Here is a 26,853-nt window from a genome sequence, read left to right on the forward strand (position 1 = left end):
TGAAGATTCTTAGTGAGAGAGTAGGGATGAGAAAGCAGGGATGATACAGGGGACAATCTGCTGGAGAAGATGGGAACGACCAGAATCACTTGCGCATGTAGAGGGGTTGGCCTTGGTAAGGAGGAAGGCCATCTCTTCATGTGAGACAGTGCTGAAGGAGCACATAGTGGTGCAAGGGATTTGAACGATATGAGATAAGAAGGGGATTTGGAGGGGAATGTGTATGCTAGAGGAGATTTGCTGAGCATTTCTGCTGAAACAAAACTGTGAAGTAGAATAAGAAAAGCTCGGAGGTAGAAAGGCCCTTTGAGGTCACAGAGGAGGTGGCAGCTATGATTTGGGCAATACCTTTCTTTATCTTTTCCTCTCAATTTCCACTTCTACCACTCTTGTTTAGGGCTTCCTGACATCACTCTATTGGGATAACCTCTTCACACAGAGCCCAAATATTCTTCTTAATGCACAGATCTAACCATGTTATTCCAATGATCAAAAATTTTTAGAAATTCACCATTATCTACTGGATGAAATAGAAATTCATTAGCCTATTATTGAAGGCCCACCATGATTTGGTTCCAATTTACTTTTCTAGCCTTATTTCAATCTATTCCTCTTCACACTGTTCCAGGCAAATGAGGCTACTTGCTGCTGTTTCTTTATGTCTTTGGCCTCCATGAATTTTTATTAAGCTCCCTCCCTCATACCTGGAACACATTTTCTCTAAGTCTGTTGAAATCTTTTTCTTTCTTTGTGGCTCAGCTCTTGGATGTCAAGGATTTTGTTTTTCACCTTTGAACCACCAGTGCCTTGCATTCTAGGTGTTTCCTAAATATTGTGGTTGAACTCAATTGAGTCTATTCTAATTCCCTCATTTTATAGATAAGGACATGGAGGCTGAGGGTAAAATGCCTATGGACCCATTGCTAGGTAGCACCAGGATTTGAACTCAGGTTACCTGACTTTCAGTTCAGTGTCTAGCAGTACACTGAAGTAGACTGTCAAGATACTATTAGGAGACGGCCTGTTTTCCAGAGCCAAGGCCCAGCAAGCAAGCTGTGCCCTGAGCTTCTGGAACTGACAGTCCTTGAACTTGGGCAAGCACCTATGGGCCCAGACACGAAGCCCAGCTATGAAGGGACTTTTTGTCACTAGACAACTTTGCCTCGTTGCTGCTTTGCTCACTATTGTTGCTACACTACACTGTTTGACTCTGTCTAGCCACAAGTATATATATCAAGGTTGAGCCACACTAAAATGGGTCCTCCCCACCTCTAGGCATGGGCCTCTGGGACATTTATCTAATTTGCCTTCATGCTTACAAGCCATTTCCCTCGCTTTGAAATTCAACTTCTGTTTGATTCCTGACTCTCCCATTCTTAGACTGTTTTGTTCAGTTCCAACCATCCACAGATTAGAGGCCACTGTGGTCCAGTTGACAAGATCATGGAGTCAGAAGACCTGGCCTCAAATACTGGCACTGCTATTTGTTCATTGAATAACTTTAGGCAAGTTATTCCCTTTCATTAAGAAGCCTGTTTCCTTATATGTAAAATGGGCACAATTCTATTTATATTACCCATATCGCAGGATTATTTTAAGGCTCACAAGGGATAATGTATTTAAAGTGCTTTTTTAAATAACTCTAAGCACTATGTATAAGCAATTATTTTACAGATGAAGAAACTGAGGCCAGAACAAAATTACCTACCTACACAGGTTAGCGGCAGAACATATGACTGGAGCCCAGGTTTCTTGATTTGGGGTTTAATGCTGTCCCTATATCTCTTGACTGGGGGTTGACTGTTCTTTCTACTATTCTAACACCCTCTGCAGACCCTTTCTGGTCCCTCTCATAATACCATCCTCTGACTCTATGAATCTATGTCCCATTTAATATTCACTATGGCACTGAGCATCATATCTTAAAGCTAGGAGTATTTATATTTTGATTGGGGGGTTATGAAGGTTATACTTTAGATACCCAAATCAATGAATCCCCAAATCATAGCAACAGGCAATGGGGGAGATATCATGTACTCAGAGGCCTTCATCCACTACTGGGTAAAATACTCTCTATGGTAAGCCCTGGTTTTAGGCATGAATGGAGTTAACACCAGGACCACTGCGGGACAAAGTGAAGTCTGCAGTCACACTCTGAAGGAAAAAGCTGGGAAGTTTCTGTGCCAACAAATAGAATTTTGGTTAAGTTGTGTGTGTGTGTGTTTTAGAGAGGGGGAAGGCAGGGCAATTGGGGTTAAGTGACTTGCCCAAGGTCACACAGCTAGTACATGCATCAAGTGTCTGAGGCCGGATTTGAACTCCGGCCATCCTGACTCCAGGGCAGGTGCTCTACTCACTGTGCCACCAAGCTGCCCCATGTATTTTTTTTTAAAAAGCAATAGCTTTTTCTCCAACTGATTACATGGGAGCTGTTGAACCATGTTTTATTCACTGGTCCTTCTTCTTCCAGCCTTAGTAGGGATATGGCTAGCTGGCTCTGCTTCTGAAGAACTGGAAAGCTTTGTTTGAAGTGGGAGCCAACGGTATGTGCAGAAACTGTGCTCCTGCTTTTGTCAGACTCCACAGAATTAGCTGTGATAAAATATTTACAAGAGAAAAAAGTGACATATATGGGGATTAAAGCTATTAAATAGCTCCTACCAGCCAGGCTAATTGGATGAATCAAATAGCACCTAACTGCAGTTTGGAGGCCAAATGCTCTAAGTGTATGGAATGATAGAATATTAAAGGAAAAGTACAAACACAGGGTAAATTCCACCTGCAAAGTTGCATGTCTCAACTTTGATAAAAGCTAGGATTGCTTTGGTTGAGCTGGGTAATTAATCATGATTAGGATTTGGAAAATAGTTGGCACTGGGATTTCTGGGGGTCATTTTTATTAGGAAACTGCCTAACTGGATCAAGGCAACGATTCCTGTCTATTCCCATCCTCACCCCACAGGCACTCTACCAATGTACTTAAAAACACTCAAGCGGCTCAAGTAACAATTCTGTTACTTGGAGCTTTCCAAGAACTCATCTTCCTCAAGAGCTACATTATCGATGTCTTTATGCTCGGAATGGGTGGGTTGTCAGAGCCGGGGCCAGGTGCCTATCCTGACCAAGAGGTGTCTGAGAAAATGCCAGCTAGGACCACAGAGCATGGGCCCCTAAGAGAACATGAATCCACTGTCATGTTCATAGAGCTCACCCAATTCTGACTAGTGTCTTGGAATCCCATTTCCTCTAGCTTCCCACCGCCATGAAGATGGCCAGAGAAGGTATCCGTTAGATAAAGCGAACGTTTCTTTATTGAGCCCGTACTGGCTAGGCCACACTTGACACCGAAGTCAGGATGGGTCACCACCCATGTATACTCCTAACCAAAAGGTTTATGGCGGAGTCTTTAATGCCCCCACAACCACGAGTTCCCAAGGGCAGCTACGACTCAGCTTCTCAGAAAGGTGTGAAGGTCAGCGGGCTTCTCATCCTAAAGCTTAGCAACTGCAACGAAACCTTTCCTCGTTGGACACAACTCAATTTTGCAGACTTAACAAGCTACGTATCTCTCTACTCCGAACCCAAAACTCCTTTTGATATCGGTGTCCCACAAAGTGGGGAGGGCACCTATTATTTTCCTATATAGGAATAACAGAGCTTGGGTCCCAGTTCCTACCTGCCTATTACCTCCTGGGTAGTCTGTGCCTAGTCCCTGTCTCCACCCCCATTCCCACCCAACCACAGATTCTAAATCCATTTTAGCATTCAACCCCTGGCTTCAGCTCTCCCCAGGGCAAATACTCGAGGAGAAGTGGGACTGCCGCAACTCTGACGTCAAGTCCCTGGGGTGGTCCCCTGAGCCCCAATGGGGCAGAGCGATCCTCCCATTTCCTTCTGCCCTCTCCCTCCCCCATGCAGTCCCAGATCACCCTCTGCAGTAGGTGCTGAAGCACACGGATCAGAGCACCACGAGGCTGCTCTAGCTGCTGCGTCCGCAGGTGGCGCCTTAGCCAGAGAGGAGGAGGAGGAAGGGGGGACGAACAGTCTGCGGCTCTGGATACTGTGGCGAATACCTCCCCCTCCTCCGGCAACTTTATATCGCTTGGGACTTCCTCCCCGTTTCCCGCGATTTCCAGTTTGCACAAACAAGGCCGGCTGGGCCTGCGACTTGGGGTGGGCCGCCCTCGCTCGCTTCGCTGGGGTCGGTCAGCCCGGACTCCGCTCGGCCCGCCTACTCGGGGAGAAATCCGCGCCCGGGTCCCCCTCCCCGCCCACCCCACCCCAGCCCCGCCAACGGCCCAGGAAGTTGCTTTCAGATCTGGAGGGATGTCCCACGCCCCTCCCCCTCCACGCCTTATCACCTGCTGCCGGGGCAGCGGCAGCACGATCCTCCTGCAGGCTAGCCTGTCGGGTGGGAGGGAGCTAACCAGCCTGCCTGAGAGCCAACTAGCGAGCGAGCAAGCCCGGCGCCGGCTGGGGGGCAAGGGAGGAGGGAGGATGGCAGCTCGGGCCCAGGGGCCGCCAAGGGGCTGGCAGCTATCGCCGCCACTGCTGTTGCTACTGCTGCTGCTGCTAGCGGTGCTGGCCGGGGACCGCGCCGCCGCCTCCAAGCTCAACATACCCAAAGTGCTGCTACCCTTCACGCGGGGCACGCGCATCAACTTCACACTGGAGGCCTCGGAGGGCTGCTACCGCTGGTGAGTGAGCCAGTAAAAGCCACCCTCTCCCCTCCCCTGGGGCCCAGGCAGAGGGGGAGGAGGGAGCCAGAGCTGGAGCGCGGGCTGGAGCCGGCGCCAGGGGCCGTGGGCGGAGGCAGCAGCTAGACCTGCAGCCGGGGGGGTGCCAAGGGGGTGCGCGAGGCCACTGGACCCGGTCGGGCCAGGGCAGGCCCAGGCCGGACCGCAGCAAGGCCGGCGCGTGCCATCCCCGTGCAGCTCCAGACAGGTGCGTCTCCGCTGGCTTGGACTACAGCCACGGCCCCCCTGGGGCCAGGGAGGGAAGGCCAGGCCGGCGGAGGAAAGAGGGGCGTCCTCCCGGGGCCGGCAGGACCAAGCCGGCTGCACATGGCGTCGCGAGGATCCGAGAGCGGCTGCCAGGGTGTGCAGCGGTCCTGGTCGGCCCCGCCCCCTGGGATGCTCCCGCTCCTTCCAGCGGCCCCCCCCCCCATACGCGAGAGGAGGGGGCCTGGGGCTGAGTCTGGACTCCTGGTGGCGGCGGCGGCTGCTGATGCTGCGTTTGGCGCGGGAGAGGGAGCAGGCAGAGAGGCGGCCCGATCTCGCTCGCCTACCGCAGCACGGCGGCTGCGTGGGTGCCCTGGTCTCCTCATGGGGCTCCTCAGCAGCCATGCGCTAGAGCCTTTCACCTCGCAAGGGCCGTGGGAAGGAGTAGGCGCTGGGCGCGTCAGTCTCTGCTACTCCCCCCGAGTCGGGTTAGAGGCCTGGCAGGCCTTGGCACTGAGGGTGCCTTGGGGGCAAGCCGAGGGCAAGGACTTGGCCCTTGGCGGGCGATCAGCGCCTGTGTGGAGGCAATGTTTCTTACTCTAGGGAATGCAGGGCACTGGGCAGGCCTTTAGTCACTGACCACAGAGGTGAATCTGGTCTGTGACCTGAAAGGGCCAAACCCTAAATGATCAGCCGCTTGTCCTTTTTTCAGTTGAAGGTGTCTTGAAGCAACATAATGATACCTTGGAAGGGTATGAGCATTTTTAAACACCTACCCTGTTTGAGACACTGTGCTAAGCACTTTAAAAATATTTTTTGAAAGTTCCCATTTACAGTTGAGGGAAATGTGGGCGTACTGGGCAGGTAATCTCTTGTCAAATTTGTACTGGATCTGAAAGAATCCAGACCTGAATCTCAGGAAAACAATCTCAATCTCTCTCTCTCTCTCTCTCTCTCTCTCTCTCTCTCTCTCTCTATCTCTCTCTATCTCTCCCCCTCTCTCCCCCTCTCCCCCCCCCCCCCCCACAGTCAATACTTTCTGTCCAAATCCTGACCATTGGCCACCATTATCTAGGTTCTAGAGACTGCCATTAGACTACTACTTTGTTTTGCCAAATAGACTTGGCCACTGCATTCCCAGCTCCCAGGGAAGTTTGAAAACTTGGTCTTAACCAGGTGTCACATGGCAGGAGTGATTACCATGTGGTAGAGATGTTAAAAAGCAAAACTAGCCCAGCCTTCAGGATCACAGATCATAGAATGTCAGAGCTAGAAGAGACATCAAATGTCATGCAAACTAAGCCCTTTGACTTTACAGAAGAGGGAACTGAGGCCGAGAGGGTTCATGATTTGCCCCAGAATGTACAGACAGTAAATGGGAGAGCTGTTATGTTCACCTACATCTTCTGACTTCCAAATCTAGTACTCTTTCCAGATATTCTCTCAGATAACAAAACTGGAATATAGTGGAGGTGGTTGTATGTATGATTCAGGCTAAATAATTTTCAAATTCTGCTGAATTTCAAATGAAAAAGGAGATGAGTTTGTTGTTTTGGGCCTATTGCCTCTACAGGAATCAAACCTTTGGACCATTGTTCAGTATTCTGTGGTGCTTTGCAGGGTTTAAGTCTCAGCTTTCACCACTGGTATTTTAAGAAAAAGAATGAGAATTTCATTTTTTAAAAGTTCTTACTTCTTGACTCTCAGTTAAGACATTGGGTATCCTTGAACTCAGGTCCCTTAGTTCAGAAAAAAATGGCAGATTTGGAATCTGGGAACCTAGGTTCAAATCTTAGTTCTGCTACTTACTTATGTATGACCTTGGGCAAGTTACTTCTCTGGGCCTTTTTCATTTTTTCATTTCTAAAATGATGGGGTTGCTTTAGAGGACCCTTAAAGTACTTTCCCGCTCTGAATCTATAATTCTAAGTTTTAGTTTCTAGATTTTTTTGTCTTATTATTTGCTTTAGGGTCTTTGCAGCAAAGTTGTTCTTGTAAGTGTCCACAGAAAGTCACTAAAGGCTTGCCTACTCTGAACCATTACTACATCATGTCAGCAAATAGAATTGTTAGTGTTTTCCATTCACTTGAATAACTTTGGGTTCCACCTTACCTTTGGGAGTTGGAAGGGACCTTAGACGAGCTAGTCTGGTCAGATGAAAAACTGAGGCCAAGTGAGCGGAAGTAACATAATTAAAGTCATAGCATCAGTGGCTGAGTATTCAGGACTCAGCTGGAGACTTTTAGGCTTAGTGCCCAGGGACTACTTTTTCTAGGAGGTGGGAATGAAAAGCCATTCATTAGCAGAAATATTTTAAAGTTTCTGCCTTCTCATCCTCTTATGTATTAGTTGTCAGTATTTTTGATGTACAGAAAAAGGATACAAATTATTAGGAACATCTGGCTCTAGATGAATGCTCTGAGATGCATTAGAATGCTGTTTCCTCTGAGGTTATTTATCTACACTTTTTCTAAAATGATAACATCCAAGTTTTCTTACCGTGTTCTCTTTTCCAAAAGTAGATGAAATCTGGAAAAATTCATTTTCACTTAAATTTGTTGACAAGAGTAAATGGACCAGGGGACAGGGAACCCTCCCTTGTGATATATCTAAAATGAACTTGTGCCGGATGTGATAGAAGAATCTTACAGTAAATGTGTGACTGCCTGTTCTAAGTACATTCTGAGAGGTGTTTGGTGATTGTGATTCCCCCAACTTGACTTTGCATAGAAACGTTATTAGTCATGCATTCAAATGTTTTCTTTAATTTTAGTGGCACTATTCTTAGCATAGTTATTTATCTCTTCAGCTCTGCAGAGTTGCTTCTCTTGAGATTTTTGAGCAGCGCAGCATACAGTGATTTATTTTCAGTTATTGAAACTTGGAGGAGATTCCTTCCTACCCAAAGAGTTGGTAGGAGTCTCTGAGTAAATCATATTTTGATATGTGCTTGTGTATGTAACATACAGCAAACATACACATATAGAATCAGTAAACATTTATTTCATGCCTACTTTGCGCAAATTACCATGCAGTGGGGAAAGAAGACCAAAAAAAAAAAAAGGAAAGGAAATAATCCCTGCTTTCAAGGAAGTTACAGTTGACTGGGAAGATACTAAGTGGAAACATAAGTAAATATGAGATCATCTGAGGAGGGAGAGAACACTTCGGAATGAGGAAAGGCTTCATAGAGGAGATAGCTTCTGAACTTAGTTTTGAGAGAGGAGGATTCCAAAAGGTAGCTATGAGGGGGGAATTCATTTTAACTCTAGGGGATAACTAATACAAATACATGGAAGTGAGAGTTGGCCTATGGGGTGTGTGTGTGTGTGTGTGTGTAATAAGCATTTATTAAGCACCTCCTGTGTGCCAGGCATTGTGCTAAACCTATAATTAGCCAGTTTGTAGTTAATTAAGATGGTATGGTAGACTTGAAGTTGGAAGACCTGAACTCAGATACTGTTTAAAATTGTGAGCCAGTTACTTAATCTCTCTAAGTCCCAGTGCCTCAAAAATGGCATGAGTATTAATACTGCCTACCTCCAGAGGTTATTATGAGGAAAGTGCTTTGTAAACCATAATACATGATATGAACTATGAGCGATCATTATTTTTCCATTGCTTCCTAGTTGTAATTATTCATAGGCTTAAGAGAAACTTTAGCGATCATCTAGTCTAACACCCTCATTTTGCAGACAAGGAGCTAGAACTTATGAGGGAACATAAGTTGGTCAAGATCACAAAGTTAACTTTCAGAGCCAAGACTAGAATCCAGATGTTTAGTTTTGTTAGACCCTGTGTTCTTTCTTTGAAAATCAATCAGTAACATTTATTAAGCACTTAACTAGGAGCCAGGCATTGTGCTAAGTTTTGGGGATACAAATAGCACAGCTTCTGTTACTGACTCTCCCAACCCCACTTACACTGTCAGGTTGAATCCTCAGAGTGTGGTTAGCTACATCTTCTCTCAAGGTTCTAAGGGTAACCCTGAGGAGTTTGGGGGGCTATAATTTTTTTACTTTTGTTTACAAGCCCTCACCTGGTGTGTCCTCCCCACAATCAACTAACCAATTAACACAAAATAGCCTTTACTAAGAAGATAGAACAAGGATTGAAGTCCCAAGGACACCCCGCCCCCCCCCCCAACCAGTTCCACTTTCCTTTCCTCACACCCATTCAGTCCCTAGGAAGAGTGGGCTCACTCCTAAAGTGATTACAATGAAACACTCCCTCTCCCCACCCCCATGAATATTTCCTGACCTTGGGAGTCCTTTCCTCCTTTTGAGAAGTGTCTACCAAATAACTTTTGGATGTGGTATAACCAGTGTAAAAGTTGCTCCTTTGCTTGCTCAATGGTGTCTTCTCTGCTGGCCTGTATCAAGTAGTTCACTCCTCAGGGTTGGCTGCCCACTCGAATCAGCTATTGCTGCCACTGGCTCTACATGCTAAGGGGGCTGTTCCTCAGATTTTTCTAAGCTCACAAGGTTGTAACCTGGTCCATTCCATCCGAGACTCATTCGCCTAAGGGTGAGGAAAGAATAAACACAAAGAGATTAAAAAGAGAGAGAACGAACACCAGAGGTGTCACATATTCAGGGCCACATGGTAACCATGAGATAAGAAGATATCTCCTTATATAAGGGAGATAATGCATCTGTCACTGCTTTGGCTATTGCTGTTACCTCTCTCTGGCATTCCCACAGCATTTTGGGGGAAGGGGAGGGAGCGAAAAACAGAGACGGAGAAACAGAGACAGAAGGGAAAAGGGGAGAGGGGAGGAGGAGAAGTGTGTATATACATGCATGCACACATGTATACACACATATATCAGATTGTGAGGCATGTTATGGGGAAATGTGAGAATAGGAGTCAGGAGACCTGGATTCTAATTCAAGCTCTTTTGCTCAGTCAGCTTTGTGAAACTGAGTGAGTAGCTTCTCTCTGGGCTTCAATTTCTTCATTTGTAAGATGAAGAGATCAGACTAAATGACCCCTAAAACCTCTTCCAGGTCTAATATTCTATGCTTTTGAGGCTTCCTGCTGTGTGTGTGTGTGTGTGTGTGTGTGTGTGTGTGTGTGTGTGCGCGCGCACTCAGACTCGCTCATACATAGGTGAACACACACACATTTCAACCCCATTATCTCAGTCACATTAACTAAAGTACACATATGGCTTTACTTGTCTTTGGGTGTGTAGCATGTGGCTAGATTGTGTCCTCCTTTGCCCATATAGTTTGCAAGGGGCCTGGTGCAGGATGTAGGTGGAACAGATCAGAATTATAGATGTGGTTAGGGGAAGGATGGTGATGGGGTGAGGCTGGAGGGTTTCCTGGGTACTGTCAATTTGTCCTGAACCACATCATCACCTATTTTTTTTTCCTGACTGCTTCTTTTGCTGTTGCTTCATGTAGGCAGGTTCACTATGATTTTTCATATAAGCTCTTCAATCTAAGTTTCTCATCATGTATTTGAGATTCTTTGCACTCCTCTTCAGAGTTTCAGAGGATAGACTTTATTCCTAGGACTGCTGCTCATGGTCTCTGGAGAGGAAGGGTTCCGTTTCCAGCCTAGCACCCCTCTTATCTCAACCAATCAGTTAATAATCCTATGTATGTACCTATTATGTGCTAGGTTCTCAGGATACAAAGACCAACAACTATGACAACAAACAGCAATGACAGGAAACAGTCTTTTGAGAAATTTGAATTCTGTTGAGGAAGACAGCATGTGTAGCAATAAGAATATAAAGAATAAATATAAAATAAATAGAAAGTTAAATACAGCATAGTTAGGGAATGAAGGCACTAGCAGTTGGAGGGATCAGGAAAGGCTTTGTGTAGAATGTGGTGCTTCAGTTGCATTTTAAAGGAAGAGCAGGATTGTAATCACATTCATGGAATACTTTACGGTTATACATCATTTTATCATGTCTTTGGTCCTCCAAATGCATAATAACCCTGTGAAGGTGGCAAGTCAGGCATTATTATCCACATTTTATAGCTCAGGAAACTGGTTCAGATGTGTTGAATTAGATTTGCCCGTGGTTACACAGCTGATTTGGGCTACCATCTGAAATCTTCATTTTATTGGTCTAAAACTATTTCTGCTACATCATGTTAATCCCACTTTCTCCAATAAAAATGAGCTGTTTGCCTGGGATGATCTCTAAGGTCCCCTCCAGCTCTGATATTTTATGAATAGACTTGCAACAGGATGCTACCCCCAACTCAACCTAACCCACATTTCTCTCCAGCTCCCAACTTTCCCCCCACCCCCCCTCACCTTCTTGTGTAATTCTCACTTCTCCTTTCTTTTACTACAGCTTTCCGACCTAATCCCTGCCCCACCCCCACCGGAAGCTAAAGGCTTGAAAGAGCTTATTTTTTTCCCCTCCCATCACTGGTCTGCTACTCTGAGGAGAGTATTGTAGATTGCCATAGGGCTCCAGGGCAAGACCAAGACAGTGCTTCTACCTACAGGCTACAGGTCTGCAAGTCTTCAGGTGGATCAGAAACACTTGCATAAATTTTGTGAAGGTGAATGATCTGTGGAAATTGAAATCCCCCAAATGAATAATTAGCAGATTGGACCCATGTGGCCACGTTTGTTCTCAAAACTGCCCTCTTTAGGGACTGTTAGCCAATCAAAAAGCATTTAAAAGAAAACAAAAATAAATTAGCCTTGAGAATTAGAAAATAAATAATGCTATCACTTTATAGGGTTCCACAAACCTCATTTTGATGTGCTAAATGCTTCTACTAAGAGAGCAAAGCAATATTTAAATCCTATCAGAAAATAACACTGGAGAACAAACTACCATGTCTACGAAAAGTTCGTAGAAATTTAGACCAGAAACAACTAGACTGTAAAAAGAGAGTACACTGAAAGCATTGACTTGGGGGAACTTACTGGACGAGTCTCAGTATACTTAGCCAATGTTTGTTTAATTTGGCATGTGGCATGGAGGTCTTAATTTTTATTTTCTTAATGGTTCAACTCAAAGGTTTACTTATTACCTGTGCTATTTCCAGGGTTGTGCATGATGCTGTGGGGGCATCTGAAAAAGAATAAAACATTATTCCTTTTCCTCAAGAAAGGCACTGTTTCTCTGATCATTAGAAAATAAAGACAGCATATGGTTATGTTCTAGCCTGGAGGGTACTTATAGGAGTCGTTTAAAGACATAGATCTTGGAGCCAGAAGGGACCCAAGAAGTTATTATTCAAATACATGTAAATATGTGTGTATGTAAGCATGTATGTATGTATTTGCTGTGTCCAAAAATGTGTGTCACATTCAGTACCTTACATCTGTCATCCCTCTGTCAGAAGGTGAATGGCATGCTTCATTAGTCCTCTGTAATTCTGAATGGTGGGTGCATTGAACATGGTTCTTAAGTCTGAAAGACTTAACACTTTTTTTTTGGTAAAATATTGTTGTTAGCTGTATGATCTGCTCCTGGTTCTGCTCACTTGACTCTGAATTACATAAATTTTCCCAGGTTTCTCTGTCCCTTTCTTCTTTCTTTCTTCTTCTGTCCCTTTCATTATTTCTTATGGCATAATGATATTCCATTACATCCATATGACATAGTTCAACTAATCCCATAATGATGGACTCTACTTTTATTTTCCTGTTCTTTGCTACAACAAAAAAGCTTCTATGGATATTTTTATAAATGTGTTTTTTTTTTCCTCTTCCTTTGACCTCTTTAGAGTATAGGACTAGTTGTGGTGGTGGTGCTGTTTGTCCTTCGTTTTTGTTTGACTCATGTGCAAATTGGATTTAAGTAAAGCAGGGTTTCACAAAGTTGTCATTGAAGTCAAGTGGCAAGGCAAATGTCAAGACAACAGATGAGGACCCAGTATATAGTGAATGACCTTGGTCTGTAATGTTTTAAGCAGGGTGGGACTTTTTTGCTGTTTTCTCTTTTGGAATCTAAGGCAATCAAGTACCTTTAATGAGTCTTGCCTTTGTTTGAATCTTCCAGGTAAAGTGGTACCTTTTCTCTTTTGTTTTGGAGTGCTTCTCAACACTGAGGTAATCAAGTACCTTTGAAGGAGTCTTGTCTTTCAAATGTAATGGCAAGTAAAGTGGGACCTTTTGTTGTCTTGGAGTGCTTTTCAGCCCTGAGGCAATTGAGTGTCTGTTTCAATCAAGAGCCATTGATGGGAAACAATGTATATAATATGGTGCTAGTGATTAAAGATCTTTCCCACACCCCTTTTGCTAAGTAGGCTCTGAGCCCTCAGGACCCTGAACAGAATACAAGCTCTGAGGTTGGCGTTTTTTTGCTTTTGGGGGTACACTCGTTGGAAGAGTGTTTGGTGATTTGGCCAGATGAGACTCTGGATAGCCATAGGGCCCTCCCCCCCCCCCCGCCCTGTTTGAAAACCCAGTTATTGGTCTCTCTCTCTCTCTCTCTCTCTCTCTCTCTCTCTCTCTCTCTCTCTCTCTCTCTCTCTGTTATTTGCTCTGTTTATATAATCTCTGCTTGTGATTTCTTTTTGTGTTTCCTGAAGTTCAGGTGCTGACTTTTTCTCCTGAACTAAGTGAACGATATATGTATGTTTAATTCAAATGAGATTGTTAACTCGTTAAAGTTACTTTCCTTAGAAAAGCAGATCAAAGAACCTGTGCTAGCAGCCCTCCTGTGTGCTCTTGTTGTTGGTCTTGTTATTGGTCTTTCACCTCCACTGCAGCTACTAGCAACATTGTTGTTCCAGTGTCTTTGAGCTCTAAGCACTCTTCAGCACCTGCTTCAGCTGCCTTCATGACTATAGGAACAAATTGTTCTCATCTATCCACTCTGCTGGGGGACGTCTTCACTTGCTTCACACTCCCCTAACTCACTGGCAGGTCTGAGGCCTCGAGTGAGGGGATAGAACCAGAAGAAATGCATATAACCCTGGGTAGGTTTGGAGAAATAGTCAGCCCTGCTCTAGGGACCCAACCTGCCAGGGAGTTGGGAATATAGCCTCAGAGGCAGGGCTACACTATGAAATGAAGCAGCTAGGTGAAAGAGTAGGTAGGATGCTAGGTGGGCCTAGAGTCAGAAAGACCTGAGTTCAGATTTCAGCCTCAGATACTTCTTAACTGTGTGACCGTGGGCAAGTCACTTAACCTTTTTCAGTTTCCTCATCTGTAAAATGGGGGTAACAATAGCACCTAACTCACCAGGTTGCTATGAAGATCCAATGAGGTAATATTTGTAAATTACTTTGCAAAACTTAAATGATAGCTATTATTATTTATATTTATTTCTAGGTACATCTATATGCATACATATGTATATAGATAGTCACATATGCAAAGTAAGTACACTGTGATTTCAGGGGACACTAACAGCTGGGAGGTATCAGAAAAAGTTTCATAGAGGAGGAAAGAACTTGAACAGGAGTTGAATAGGAGCTAATGATTCTAAGGTGAATGAAGTAAGGAGGGAATACATTTCAGGCACAGGAGACAGCTGATGCAAAGGTATGAAGCTGGCTGGTGGACTGTTGTATACAAGGTACAGCCAGGAATTCCCTATGTCACTTCCAGTGTGACCTTGTGCAAATCTGCTCTATCTGGTGCTCTTTCACTTCTAGTGAGAAAGTGAGTAACAATGGTCTATATGACTGAAAAGGTAGGCTGGAGTCACAGTCTATGGTGCATAGTAGGTGTTTAGTAAATGTTTATTGATTGATTGATTGTGAAGTCTTTTATTTTTAAAGAAATTGTTTAATTTTTAAAACACAGAGACTTTTAAATTTTTTTCCAGTTCCAGATTCTCTCCCTCCCTCTTCTCTCCCTCCCTCTTCTTTTATCCCCATTGTAATGGCAACCACACTGGCATACCCAGGATGGGTGCTAGTGCAGGTTCTTAGATCTGCTTTACTAAGGAAAGCAACTTAAAAAGGGTCAATGATCTTCTTTAATTACATAGAAAAAATACAAAGAGAAATAAAGACCAACAGACAGGGCTCTACTGCCTGAATCAGAGCTACATCCACTGCTGAATTGAGAGAACCTTTACCTCTGAGGAGTTTGGGAGCTCTGAACATACGGCCCTTAGAGTCTGGACCAGGAAATCACAACATCTTTCTCATAAGCGAGCCCCCAAAGCAAAAGCTCACCTCTTAGAATATGTACTCTTTAGGCTCAGTGCCTAATTAGAAATTAACAAAAGGTATGCAAGCCTTCCTACAAGCAAGCAAGCTTCTCTTAACAGGCTCCACATGAGGCCTACTAATAGGCAGGGAAGATCTTACACGCACCCCCCTCCCATTAACATTATTACATCCATCCAATGAGAAGGCAAGAAAATAATTTTAAAATCATTTAAAAGAGTTTACATTTTATCCTCGAGGTGATAGCCTCAGGAGGCCTTTGAGCAGGGAAGTGACCAAAGTCAGACGTAAGCTTCAGCAATGTCACTTTACTGCTCTGATTTTTACATTCCTTTTCTTCTTGTACTCTGAGTTCCAGCCAAACTGTGGTAATAGTTGTTCTGTGACTTTGATACACTGTATCCTGCCTCTTTGCAGTCCTAGAGGATCATAGGACCATGGATCTAACTGAAACTGGAAGGGATTTGGAGGTCATCTAGTCCAGCCCTTTTATTTTTCAGAAAAGAGACTTCACTCAGAGTTTTTGGTGCTAGGTAGGAGACAGGGGCCTGTGTATGAAGGAAATACCACTCTTTTTAGAAACTTCTAAATGCAGTGAAATGTAGGACAGTGGCTACAGATGGAATTCTTGGGAAGAGTGGAGGAGAGGACCGCTTCATTTAAATACATACACACACACAATCCTTTGTTCTTCCAGCTGCTTCCTGACTGGGGGAATTTGGGGTAATGTTTTCAGAATAACTGAACTCCCTGACCTCTGCTGTTCCTGGATATCCTCCAAGAAAAGGGCTGGGGAACCAGAGAATCCTGGTGCACACAAAGGCTGGAAGGAGGTACTGCAGGCAGTTTCAGCTTCTTGCCTTGGATTAATTGTTGCACATTTCTTCAGTGCTACCCATAGTCTAAAAAGGTAGGTGGGAGTCTGGAATGGAATTAGGTGGAAGGCCTGGGGTATATGGGATGTTCAGAAGGACTAACGCTTCCTGTGTGAAGGCTCGCTAAGCCCTTTTCAGGGCTGCTCATCCACCTTAGGTGTCCACCTAGCACCCAGCTCTCCCCTGTGGCTCCAAGAAGCTGTAGCATGTGCAGTGGCTGTACCCTGCTAAAACCATCGCAGCAGATGGGCTAAACCTGGTTAAAGGTAACTGGCATGCCTCAGAATCGTCTAGCCCAAGCATGTGAAGACTTCCCCTGACAAAATGGGTGGATGAGAAGTTTGTTGCAATGGTCATGAAGGTTGTGGAGCACTTAGAGGTTGGTTAGACATCAAAGACACCAGTGTCATCCACTGCATCCCGGGCCATTTTCAGTCATCCTGACTTTTGTCTTGCCACTGGACTTTGATGACTCTGGAAGAGAGATGAAGGCTGACAATTTTGTGCAACTCTGCCTCACTTAAATCCATGTACAAGTCAGGATATCACCCCAGGATGTCCTCAGTCCTCTTTGAAATGAAGGATGAACAACAACAGATGGAGGCCCTAATTAATAGTCATTAGGTAAGGTTGGCTTTTCTTGCCTGAGCTTTGCAGGCATTTATTTTTCAAGTGGTAGGTACTAAACATACTGAGATATGCTTAAGGAACTTTAGAGATGGAGAGATGACTAGAATATAGATAAAATGAAGAATAGGACTAGGAAGAAAATATTCTAAAGTAAAAGAAATAGGTCTGACTCTGGGGCCACCACTTCTTTGGGTGTAAGTTTCCTTATACAAGAAATGGGGATACTACCTTAGACAGCTAGGTGATAGTGATGAGCCATTTGGTCTTGGAGTCAGGAAGAACTGAATTCACATCTTCCCTCAGAAAACTTCCTGGCTGTGTGACTGTGGGCAAGTCGCTTAACCTCTGCCTGTCTCATTTCTCTCATCTTAAAAACTGGGGCACCTAGTTCCTAGGGTTGTTGTGGGGATCAAATAAGATGGTAGGGGGAGCTTTCTCTTATCAAAGATAAGGAGAACTCCTTGGATCTGGGAGAACCCATAGAATTACCTAAAGGGAAGGGAGCCAACCAAATGTAACCTAAGAACACCTCTGAAAATTGGCCCAAGTGGAATTTACTCCCTTCAGAGATCATAGGATCCTAACTCTTCTGTCATTGGACAAGTCTCATTATTACAAGGTTCTTCCACTTCCATTGAATTGAAACTGAAATCCCTATAAAGTCTATCCACTGGGTATTCTCTTCCTTTGGATTCACATAGAGCAAATCTATTCCCTATTCTGTTGAGCGGAAGTTCTCAGTCTTTTTGGTCTCGGGACTGCTTTATAGTCTTATAAATTATTGAGGACCCCTAAATAACTTTTATTTATGTAAATGGTATCTATCAATATTTTCCATATTAGAAATTAAAGTATTCATATTATGAGGAAAATAATTTTGACCCCTGAAAGTGTCTCAGGGACACTTGGACCGAGCTTTATGAGCTACTGCCAGAGAGTAACTTAATACTTTGAGGGTTATGAAGCACTTTTCTCACAACACTTTGGGGGTGGCATTATCCTCATTTCATAGGTGAGGAAATGAGGCCCAAAAAGGTGAAATGACTTCCTCAGGATCACAGAGCTACTAAATCTCTGTTGGAATTCTAACCCAGGTGCACAGGTGCTAAGACCATTGTTCCTTGTATTTTGCCAAACTGCCTCAAATTCACATCCAAATGACAGTCCTGAAGTTAGTGTGTAGCTGTTGTGCTCCTCTCTTCTTCAAGAGCATTTCCCCACCTTCTTCCTGATGTCAGCAACACGTTTTATCCCCCAGATTTCCAGCAGTTGGCTGAATTTTGTGGTCAGATTCTAGGTCTGACACCTTGCTGTTAGCCCTGTCATTTTTAGTAACATTCAGTGCTGCCTGTGGGCAAGGTGCTCTCCGAGGGTACTGTAAGATTATAGAGGTTTTGTCCCTGTCCACCAAGGGCTTACGTCCTAATTATTTATCTATTATGTGTTTTAACTTATGTGCCCAAGAATTCACTTCCATTCTACAAGCATTTATTAGGTAGCTGTTCTGTGCTAGGCACTAGGGTACTATGACAAAATGCAGCAATTGTCCCTGTGCTCCCCTGGTGGAATTCCACTTGTATCTAGGTAAATATATCACAGTGTACAGTAATTTGAAGAAGGAGGGGGCTTTAGCAGCTGGAGGCATCAAAGAAGGTGAGGAAGGCTTGTCAAGGCTAGGACTGTGATATACTTCCTTCAGTGCTTTGCACGGAGTTGTTGAATGATTATGCACAACATGGATGAGATGAATTTGGAGAATGTGGAAGACCAATACGTTCAAAATTTTAAAATCTTTCTGCAGAATAGACTTTGGGCAAATTGCTTCACTTGTCAAGACCCCAGTTTTCTTTTCTCTAGGATGAGGGTTATGAACTTAATAATTACTAAGGCCCCTCTAGGTTTAATCTTCTGACTCTTTATCAAGCAGGCATCTAAATGGAATGATTTTCTGTTTGATGGCATTGATTTAATTAAGATAACTTCACACAGGGAAGAAAATGAGGGGTGCAATAAAAAAGGTGGCCCAGACATTGGCTGGAGAGGCTATGGAAGGATTTGGCTTAGAGTGAGGGGATAGAACCAGAAGAAATGCATATAACCCAGGGTAGGTTTGGGTCTGAGCCTGTCTCCTAGAGGATATTATGAGGATCAGCTGGGTTGTTTAATCAGCTGGCTCGTGAAAGCACTTTATAACCAGCAAAAGGGCTGAACAACAGGCAAGATATGACAAACATAGGTGGGAAGGAAGCTTCTGTCAACATCAGCTTAGGGAAGGTTCCTTTTGGCAATGCAGAGATTGTAGGGGGCTGGTGAAGGAGAACGGGTGCTTTCCAAAAGTTTTGCTTAGGAAATCTGTATTTTAAATTGGTGCTTCTAACCTGGACCCAGGAGAAAGGAATCCTGGTCAGTGTTCTTATTTGGTCTTATACTTACTTTTATATTGATTTTGAAGTTGTCCGTTCTCTGATTTTGTGTATATAACTCTTTGCTTTTCTCAATTTGTATCAAATTCAAGGGCAGGAACCTACAATGTGCAGGTTGTAAGTTCCTTGAGGGTAGGGACTTTTCTTCTTATTAATTGTATTCCCAGTGTTTAGCACAGTGCCTCACACAGTAAGTGCTTGCCCCCTATAACATTCTGCACACAGTTTACTCGGTAAATGCTCCAAAGCACATTGAATGAGAGGAGTCTCAGGTAATTCAATTATCATACTTGAGAATGAGCATATATACCCACTTATACCAAAGTGTATAAGTTCATTGTTAGTCAGCAGGGTGAGGCAAGAGCCAAAAGTAAACAGACAAACAGCCCTGATATGCTTTTAGGAGGATCACCTCCTCCAGGAATAAAGAGGTGATGCTCCTTCTGCCCTCTACCCTAGTCAGACCACCTCTAATATGTTTTATTCATTTCTAGGCACCACCCTTTAGGAAAGGCATGATAAACTGGAGAGTAACCAGACAGCAACCAGCGCAAAAGGGCCTTGAGGCAATCTCATGAGGGAGTATGAGAGAAACAGAGAAGTTTAGCTGGAGGAGAAGACTGAAGATGAGAGGAGGGGGCAGGAGATAGGAGAGCTTTGCTCAACTATTTGAAAACCTGTCACATGGAAGAAGAATCAGACTTGTTTTGTTTGGCCCCAGAGAGCTAAACTGGGAACCGTGGATGGGAGTTGTCAAGAAGCCAGTTTAGGCTCAACGGTGGGAAAAACTTCCTAACAAAGAAGCCACCCCCAAATGAAGCTGAGTTGCCTTGGCGGGGTAGTGAGTACTCTGTCATTAGAGACCTTGAGGTAGAGGCTGATTCATCACTCGAAGGGTAGGTTAGGTTATAAGAGGGAATTTCTTTCTGGGTGTACATTGGAGGTCCTTTTCAACACTAGCATTCTGTGAGATTCTTATTAGCCTGTAGAAAAGTTATAGGAGCAACATTTTTCTTGGGAGATTGCCCAAACTTGCTTCTCAGGGAGAGCTCGGTATCCAGACTAAGTCAAGTCTGGGAATGTTTTATGTTGGGCCAATCATAAATAATCATCTTCCCTGGGGCTTTTACTTTAGCCTTATTCTTTCCTCTGAGGAGCTCAAAGCCCTGAATGTTCCAGATCCCCCAGAGATGGAGGTAGGCAGGCCTATAAATGTGTATGTGTGTGTGTGTGTGTGTGTACATGTGTGTATGTGTGTATACGTACACACTTGCTTGACAACTAGGGGAAACAGACACTGACTTGAGATGTTAGAAGTCATATACTGAGCCAGCCCTGAAATCCGAGTCTGCGGATTCCCTCTTTACTCTGCTGTGTGCTTTTATATTTATAATAATAATGATAATGACAACAACTAATATTTGTTTTAATGCTTTAATGTTTGTGTCTCCCTATAACAGCCCTATGAGGATGGCAGTATGGGCAGAATTCCCTTCCTTTCCTGAATGAGGAGCCTGGGGCCTTAAGAGTTAAAAAGATATACTCATGCTATGTGGATAGTAAATAGCTGTGTCTGGATTTGATCCCAAATCTCCTGACTTCAAGACCAATCAAATCGAGTCAAGTCAACAAGTATTTATTAAAGTGCCTACTATGTTCCAGGCACTGTGGATATAAAGAAAAGCAAAAATAGGGCTCTAGCTACCATATCACATAATTTTTTGGTGCCAGCGGAAAATGACTGGTGGTTTTTTTAAGTTGCATATGTAACAGTATTTTTTTAAATCTCAAAGGATATCAGAGTTGAGAGGGACCTTGGAGGTCATCTAATCCAGATTCCCTCCCTTGACAGATGGGAAAATTGAGGTCCAGAGAGAAGTACCCATGGGTAAGCCACATGACTGAGTTAGTGGCACAGCCATCCAAAGGGGGAGGAAGGCTGGGACAGCCTCTGTGAATGCAGACAAGGGAAATGGGCAGGCCTTGAGGCACCAGGTAAACCCATAAAAGAAGCAAGCTTTCCTGGATGCCCCGATTCCAGAGTGGATGGCCTCTAAGCAGCTGGATACATGCACTGCTGCTAATAGTCAGTGATACATTCTGTCTCCTGAAGAGTTTTCTCTGGTCCTTTTATAATCAGCCCAAAGAGGCAGTTAGGGAGGATGACTGAAAGCCATGATCACACAGCTAGTAAGTCTCAACAGAATTTGGTTAGCATTGATATAGCACTTTAAGCAGGGATTTAATTTCTATTATTAACATTTTTTCTTTCATTTTCTTGTCTAGACAATAATCAAGCTCTGATTCGTAGTGTGCCAATTTTTGAGGTATAATTGCTCACACTGAAAATTTAACACATTCACATACAATATAAACATATATGCATGTGAGCATACATATGTATAGATATACACGTACCCATGTGTACATATATATTATATATAAATACACACATCTATACACACATATTTGTAATCTGCTCTGGCAGAGAGAGTTCCCATATGGAACTCCACATGGAACTCAAGGATTCTTGAAGCATTGACATATTTTCTACATGTCCTCTTCCCACATCACATCCCTATATACTGCGTATAGAACCTTCCCTTGTAACAATAACAAAAAAAATCCAAAACCAAAGGTGACTGATTTGATAGTGTATGCAATATTCCATACTTACAAATACATGACTTCTTTAGCAAGAAGTGGCATATTCCTTGTCTTCAAAAGATCAAAAACCACACTTGGAAACTACACACACACACACACACACACACACACACACACACACACACACACAAGTTGTTTCCAGATTATGAGTAGTAGCCTTCCCCCCCCCCTGTTTGTGGTATTCCCATCATAATCTTCCTCTCTAACAGGAATGCTTAACCTTTTTTTTGGTGTCATGGACATCTTTGAAAGTCTGGTAAAGCCTACCTGAGAATAATGTTGTTAAATAATTGAAGAAAATGTTAAATTGCATTTAGAGGTTAGTGACAATAAATATGTAATTTTTTTTTCAATTCAAGATTATGGACCCCATGAAATCTCTCCAGGGATCCCTAAGAACTTTTACTCAGTAGAAACATTTTCCTTCTCTGGAAAAAATGTCACAGGCTAGGGTCTAATCATAAACTCCTCCCTGTCTAATGAGGATCAATACCATTCACCCAGAGCTTCTCTTCTCCTCTCACATCACTCAGCCATCTTCCCCTGCCTCCATTCCTATTTCACATGAAGAGGTGGTCTTTCTTCTCACAAAGGCAAACCCCTGGGCATGAACCCTTGAGCACATTCCTTTCTAACTTCTCCAGCAGGATGTCTCCACTTCCTCTTTCACTCTCTTCTGAACCCTCCAAAATCTGGCTTTTGATCTGAAATTGTTCTCTCCAAAGTTACTAATGATCTCAATTGCCAAATCTAATAGCCTTTTCTGAATCCTCCTCCTTCTTAACCTTTCTGCAACATTTGACACCATTGATCACCTCATCCCAAATATTGTTGTTTAGTTGTTATCAGTTGTCTGACTCTTTGTGGCCCTTTTTGGGCTTTTCTTGGCAAAGACGCTGGAGTGGTTTGCTATGTCCTTCTTCAGCTCATGTTACAGATGAGGAAACTGAGGCAAACAGGGTTAAGTGACTTGTTCAGGGTCACACAGCTAGTAAGTGTCTGAGGTCAGATTTGAACTCAGATGTTCCAGACTCCAGGTCCAGCACTCTATCCACTGTGCCACTTAGCTGTCCTCATCCCAGATAGTCTTTCCTTTTTGAGTTTTTGTGACAATACTCCTGCTTCTCTTTCATTCTGTCTGACTACTTACCCATATGGAATTCTTGGATTCTTTAAGTATTTAGTACTCTTTGCTAGTCTTCATTCATCTTCCACTCAGTTGTCAAGTGATTTTTCCTAGAGCACATCTGGCCATATAATTTCACTGCTCAATGAGTTCCATTGGCTCCCAGTTTTCTCCAGAATCAATATTAATTCCTTGGTTGGCATTTGAAGCTCTTCATAACCTGGTCCCTAGCTGCTTTGCTAGTGTTCTCAAAAGGTTCTCTACAGTCTAGCGATACTGTCATACTTGTAGTTCCTCAGTTACAACACTCTATCTCCTACCAACACATCTGTGCTGTCCTTCATGCTTGCAACATTCTCTCTTCAGTGCTATGTCTTAGTTTCCCTGCTTTTCTTAAAGTCTGTGCTCGAATCCCAGCTTTAGTAGGAGGCTTTTCATGGTCCCGAAGCTACTAATGCTTTCCCCTCTTAAACTGCCTTTCATCTACCATGTATGTATTTTGCATGTCCCTTGTTATTTACATGTTGTCTCCCCCATTAGAACATAAGCTCCTGGAGGGCAAGGCCTGTTTTGCATTTCTTTGTATTCCCAGTGCTTGACACAGTTTCTGGCATACAGGAAGCACATAACTAATGTTTCTTGTTGATTGATTTCCATAACCCTGGACACACTGGTGTGGCTGGGGCTTTTGTACCAGTAGCAATAGATTTGCATTAGGACTATCAACATCTCTTAGCTGCGCTCCCTTTTGTTATTTTCAATGAATGGGACAGTTTGGCAAACTTTTGCCCTATTAATCCACAATCTAAGAGTCTCTGAAAACCAGAGAGAGCTCTTGTTCTGTTTTTCAGCAAGCACCTAATAGCATGAGGAAGAGTATAGTGAGATCAGTTTCCTTAAATGTTTTGTGGTAGTTAGGATGTTCATAGGCATTTCCAATAAGTAATTAAAATTAAATTCTGAGTCAATGAATTATGCTTAGTAATAGCAGTTCCTGAGCATCGCTTGCTAACTAGCAAAATTTAGTGATTTGAGACAGTTACTGTGGTCTTTTGCATTGCAGATTTAGAGTGACCCTAGAGAGTGATTTTAAGGATTCTTTTTTTTTTTTTGCTACAAATAGTTTACATTTATTATAAGAATACAGCAAAAGGATCTGTAGACCCATTAGTGGTGATTGGTCCATTTGAAGAGAAAAAAAGACTACTAAGAAATGATAGTTTACAAAAACAATGAACTCCCATTTTAAAGAGAGGAAATCAAGAAAATAAAAATACCATTTTAGCTGAAATTCAAAGAGTATTTCTTATGAATGTAAAAACTGACAAATAAATAAGTGATAAATACAGATCTGTGTTACAATGATAAAGGACAACTAATGACTTCTTTACATCCTTAAGTATCATTCATTTTCATATTGTTTTAAAGAGCCAAATGAACCTAATAAGACATTGTCTTTTCACACTTGCTGGAAGAAGCACCCATTTCCAGTGTTCTATATTATCAGTTTCACAAATATATTATTTTAAAACAATAACAAAAAGCATTAAAGGTGCTTTACCTGCCCTTAAGCTCATGGGAACATACTTTTGTCACAAAGTACAGAAAAACACATGGCACTTCTAGCTACATTTAAAAGCACTTGCTACCTCAAGGCTGGGGGCAGACAGAGGCAGACGGCACATATGCAGACATCATATACCTCAGACCTTCTATCTTCTACAGAGAAATAAGTAAATAAAACAGAATAGAAAAATCCTTCTCCCATACCCATCATTCATGAGCCTGTCCTGGACAACCGCTTTACTGATAGGGGTGGCACATTAATAACTCGAATGGCCTGGCTACATTTTGTACTTTTACACTTCACTTTACAGTTAGTTCAAGGGACTAAAAAAAATCACCTTCCACAATGTGGCTTAGGGTCTTCAAAATACATATCCATTTTCTAACTTTTTACCAGAGCCCTAGTATTTTAGGATGTAGATTTTCAGAACCAAAACAAAAATTTAACATTATAATCATATCATCTAATTTTATGATCACAAAATTTAAGGACATCTGACTAAAGGACTTACTTTCATATTAACCCTCAATAGCTTGCATCAAATACAGATAAATGGGAATAGTTAAAAATGCTTCTGATTATTGGATTCATATAGTCTTTCAGTAAATCAGTGGGATTGGGACAATCACGTTTTCGCCCTGGGGTTCACTACACAGTAACTAAAGGGAAGCTCACTGTTACTATTGAATCTGAAATGGCACCTTTTGTTTGACTGTACAACCTCATGTCTCTGCTTTGATTTAGAATCATCTGATGTACTTAATGTACATTACCAACTAAATCTAACAGAAATGATCATTTTAATAGTAAGTACAAGTGTGAAGATTTTGTCAAAAGCTCATTGTACAATATTAATGTACAAAGATATATATATATATATATATTTAGCCTGTTAAATTTTTTTTAAAATATTTTGACAACTAAATATAGTTGGCTTCCTGTATAATCCCATTTTATTTTATGCATTTAAAAATATTGTTCTGAGAAGGGGTCATTGAGCTTCATAGGCTTCTAAAGGGACCTGTGACACAGAAATGCTGAGAACTCCTTCCTGTTCTGGTCTAAGCCCCTTGATTTACAGGTGGAGAAACTTGGACCAGAGAGACTGTATGGATTACCAGAGCTCACACATGAAGAAGATAGCAGGGCTACGTTTTGAACCAGGTCCTACACTGCATCCTTTAGTGGAAGCTGTTTGGGAGATGAACAGTTTACAAAGTGGAGAAAGGCCAAATAAGGAAATCTTCTCCCACTTCTTTCAGACATGTTGAAAAGTAGGGGTTTTCAAAAAATATCTTTTCCAGATATGTTGTGCTAAATCTCTTTACCTTCAACCCCCAGCTATTCTTGCCTCCCTCTTTCTCTGTATTTCTTTTTTTTAATCAAATTTGTCCACTGAAAGCATCAACACTCACCATAAATTAGGTTTTGGCTGATTATCTGTTGCTTTCTTATCTCCTTTTGCTTTCCTCTTGACTGTGTCTCCAATTCAATTTGATTAACCACTGTATCTAGGAAGAATTAACAGCCAGCTCCTCCACGGGGAGATGACTCTCCTGCCGGCCCCTAAGAATAGCAATTTTCTAGACTAGAACTCATGTGATCAACTACACAGCTGATAGCTTTGGCACGTGGATGGCTGCTAAATCACTGAATAAGAATTGGGGAATTTTCTCTAAACCAACTATCGGTAACTGGAAAATAAAACTTGATTTTATAGCAGCAACAATTTGTTAAGGGCTGTTAAGGTGTCTCTTGAACTTGTCTTTCTGAGTTTTCTAGAAACACTGGACCCAGATCACACAAGAAGCCCTGAATGTGTCAAGGATGAACACCTGCCCCAGCTGACATAATTTGTTGTAGCACCACAAGCTGGATTCCCTATGTGTCCATGGGAGGCAAGATGGGGTGCCAGCCAGTCTGTGCCAGGCTGGGAAAAATACCTGTGCAGCTGGGGTCCTTTGCAGATAAGTGGACCTTCCTATCTCCATAGTCTAAGGGTTACCGAGGGAGAAGAATACTTCTTTGCCATTGCCTTGCTCCTCCTCTTTGGGAGGGTTTACTGTACCTGGCCCCTCCCATGCCACACCCCTTCCTGTTTTCTCTTCATTTGTTGTACTGTTATAAATATGCAAATCTTCTGTAAGGACTGTGAACTCTTTGGATTCCACATTTTTCTCGTAATGAACTTGGTATTCACATAAGTCTTGTGATGTGATCACTTGTTGACAAATTATATGTTTAAATCACTTTTTAATAATTTAAAAGTGGCTTCAGCATTCATTACCTCATTTGATTCTCACAGGAGCCCTCTGAGGTAGTCAGATTAAGGATCATTCTCCCCATTTTACATATGAGTAACTGAGGTCCATGCAGGTAGTAATCTGTAAGTGGTCACATAGTGAGTGATTTATCTAGTGGCTGAAGCAGGGCTAGAACTCAGGTGGCTTGTTTCTAGCTAAGGACTTTTATCCTTATGCTAGATTGTTGAATGATTTCCTCATTTATT

The 26,853-nt window shown here is 42.9% G+C and overlaps 1 protein-coding gene across 1 annotated transcript in view; it reads left to right on the forward strand.

The window, feature by feature from the left end:
- The first annotated feature begins 4,326 nt into the window (after positions 1-4,326).
- The window catches only part of NUP210 (nucleoporin 210), a 177,669-nt gene continuing 155,142 nt past the window's right edge, over positions 4,327-26,853 (forward strand). Inside the window, exon 1 of the mRNA XM_036737668.1 lies at positions 4,327-4,697. Coding sequence (XP_036593563.1) covers positions 4,327-4,697 — 371 coding nt within the window. The remainder of the gene's footprint in view (positions 4,698-26,853) is intronic.

The sequence above is a fragment of the Trichosurus vulpecula genome, chromosome 9 (genome assembly GCF_011100635.1).
Source record: "Trichosurus vulpecula isolate mTriVul1 chromosome 9, mTriVul1.pri, whole genome shotgun sequence".
NCBI classification, from domain to species: domain Eukaryota; kingdom Metazoa; phylum Chordata; class Mammalia; order Diprotodontia; family Phalangeridae; genus Trichosurus; species Trichosurus vulpecula.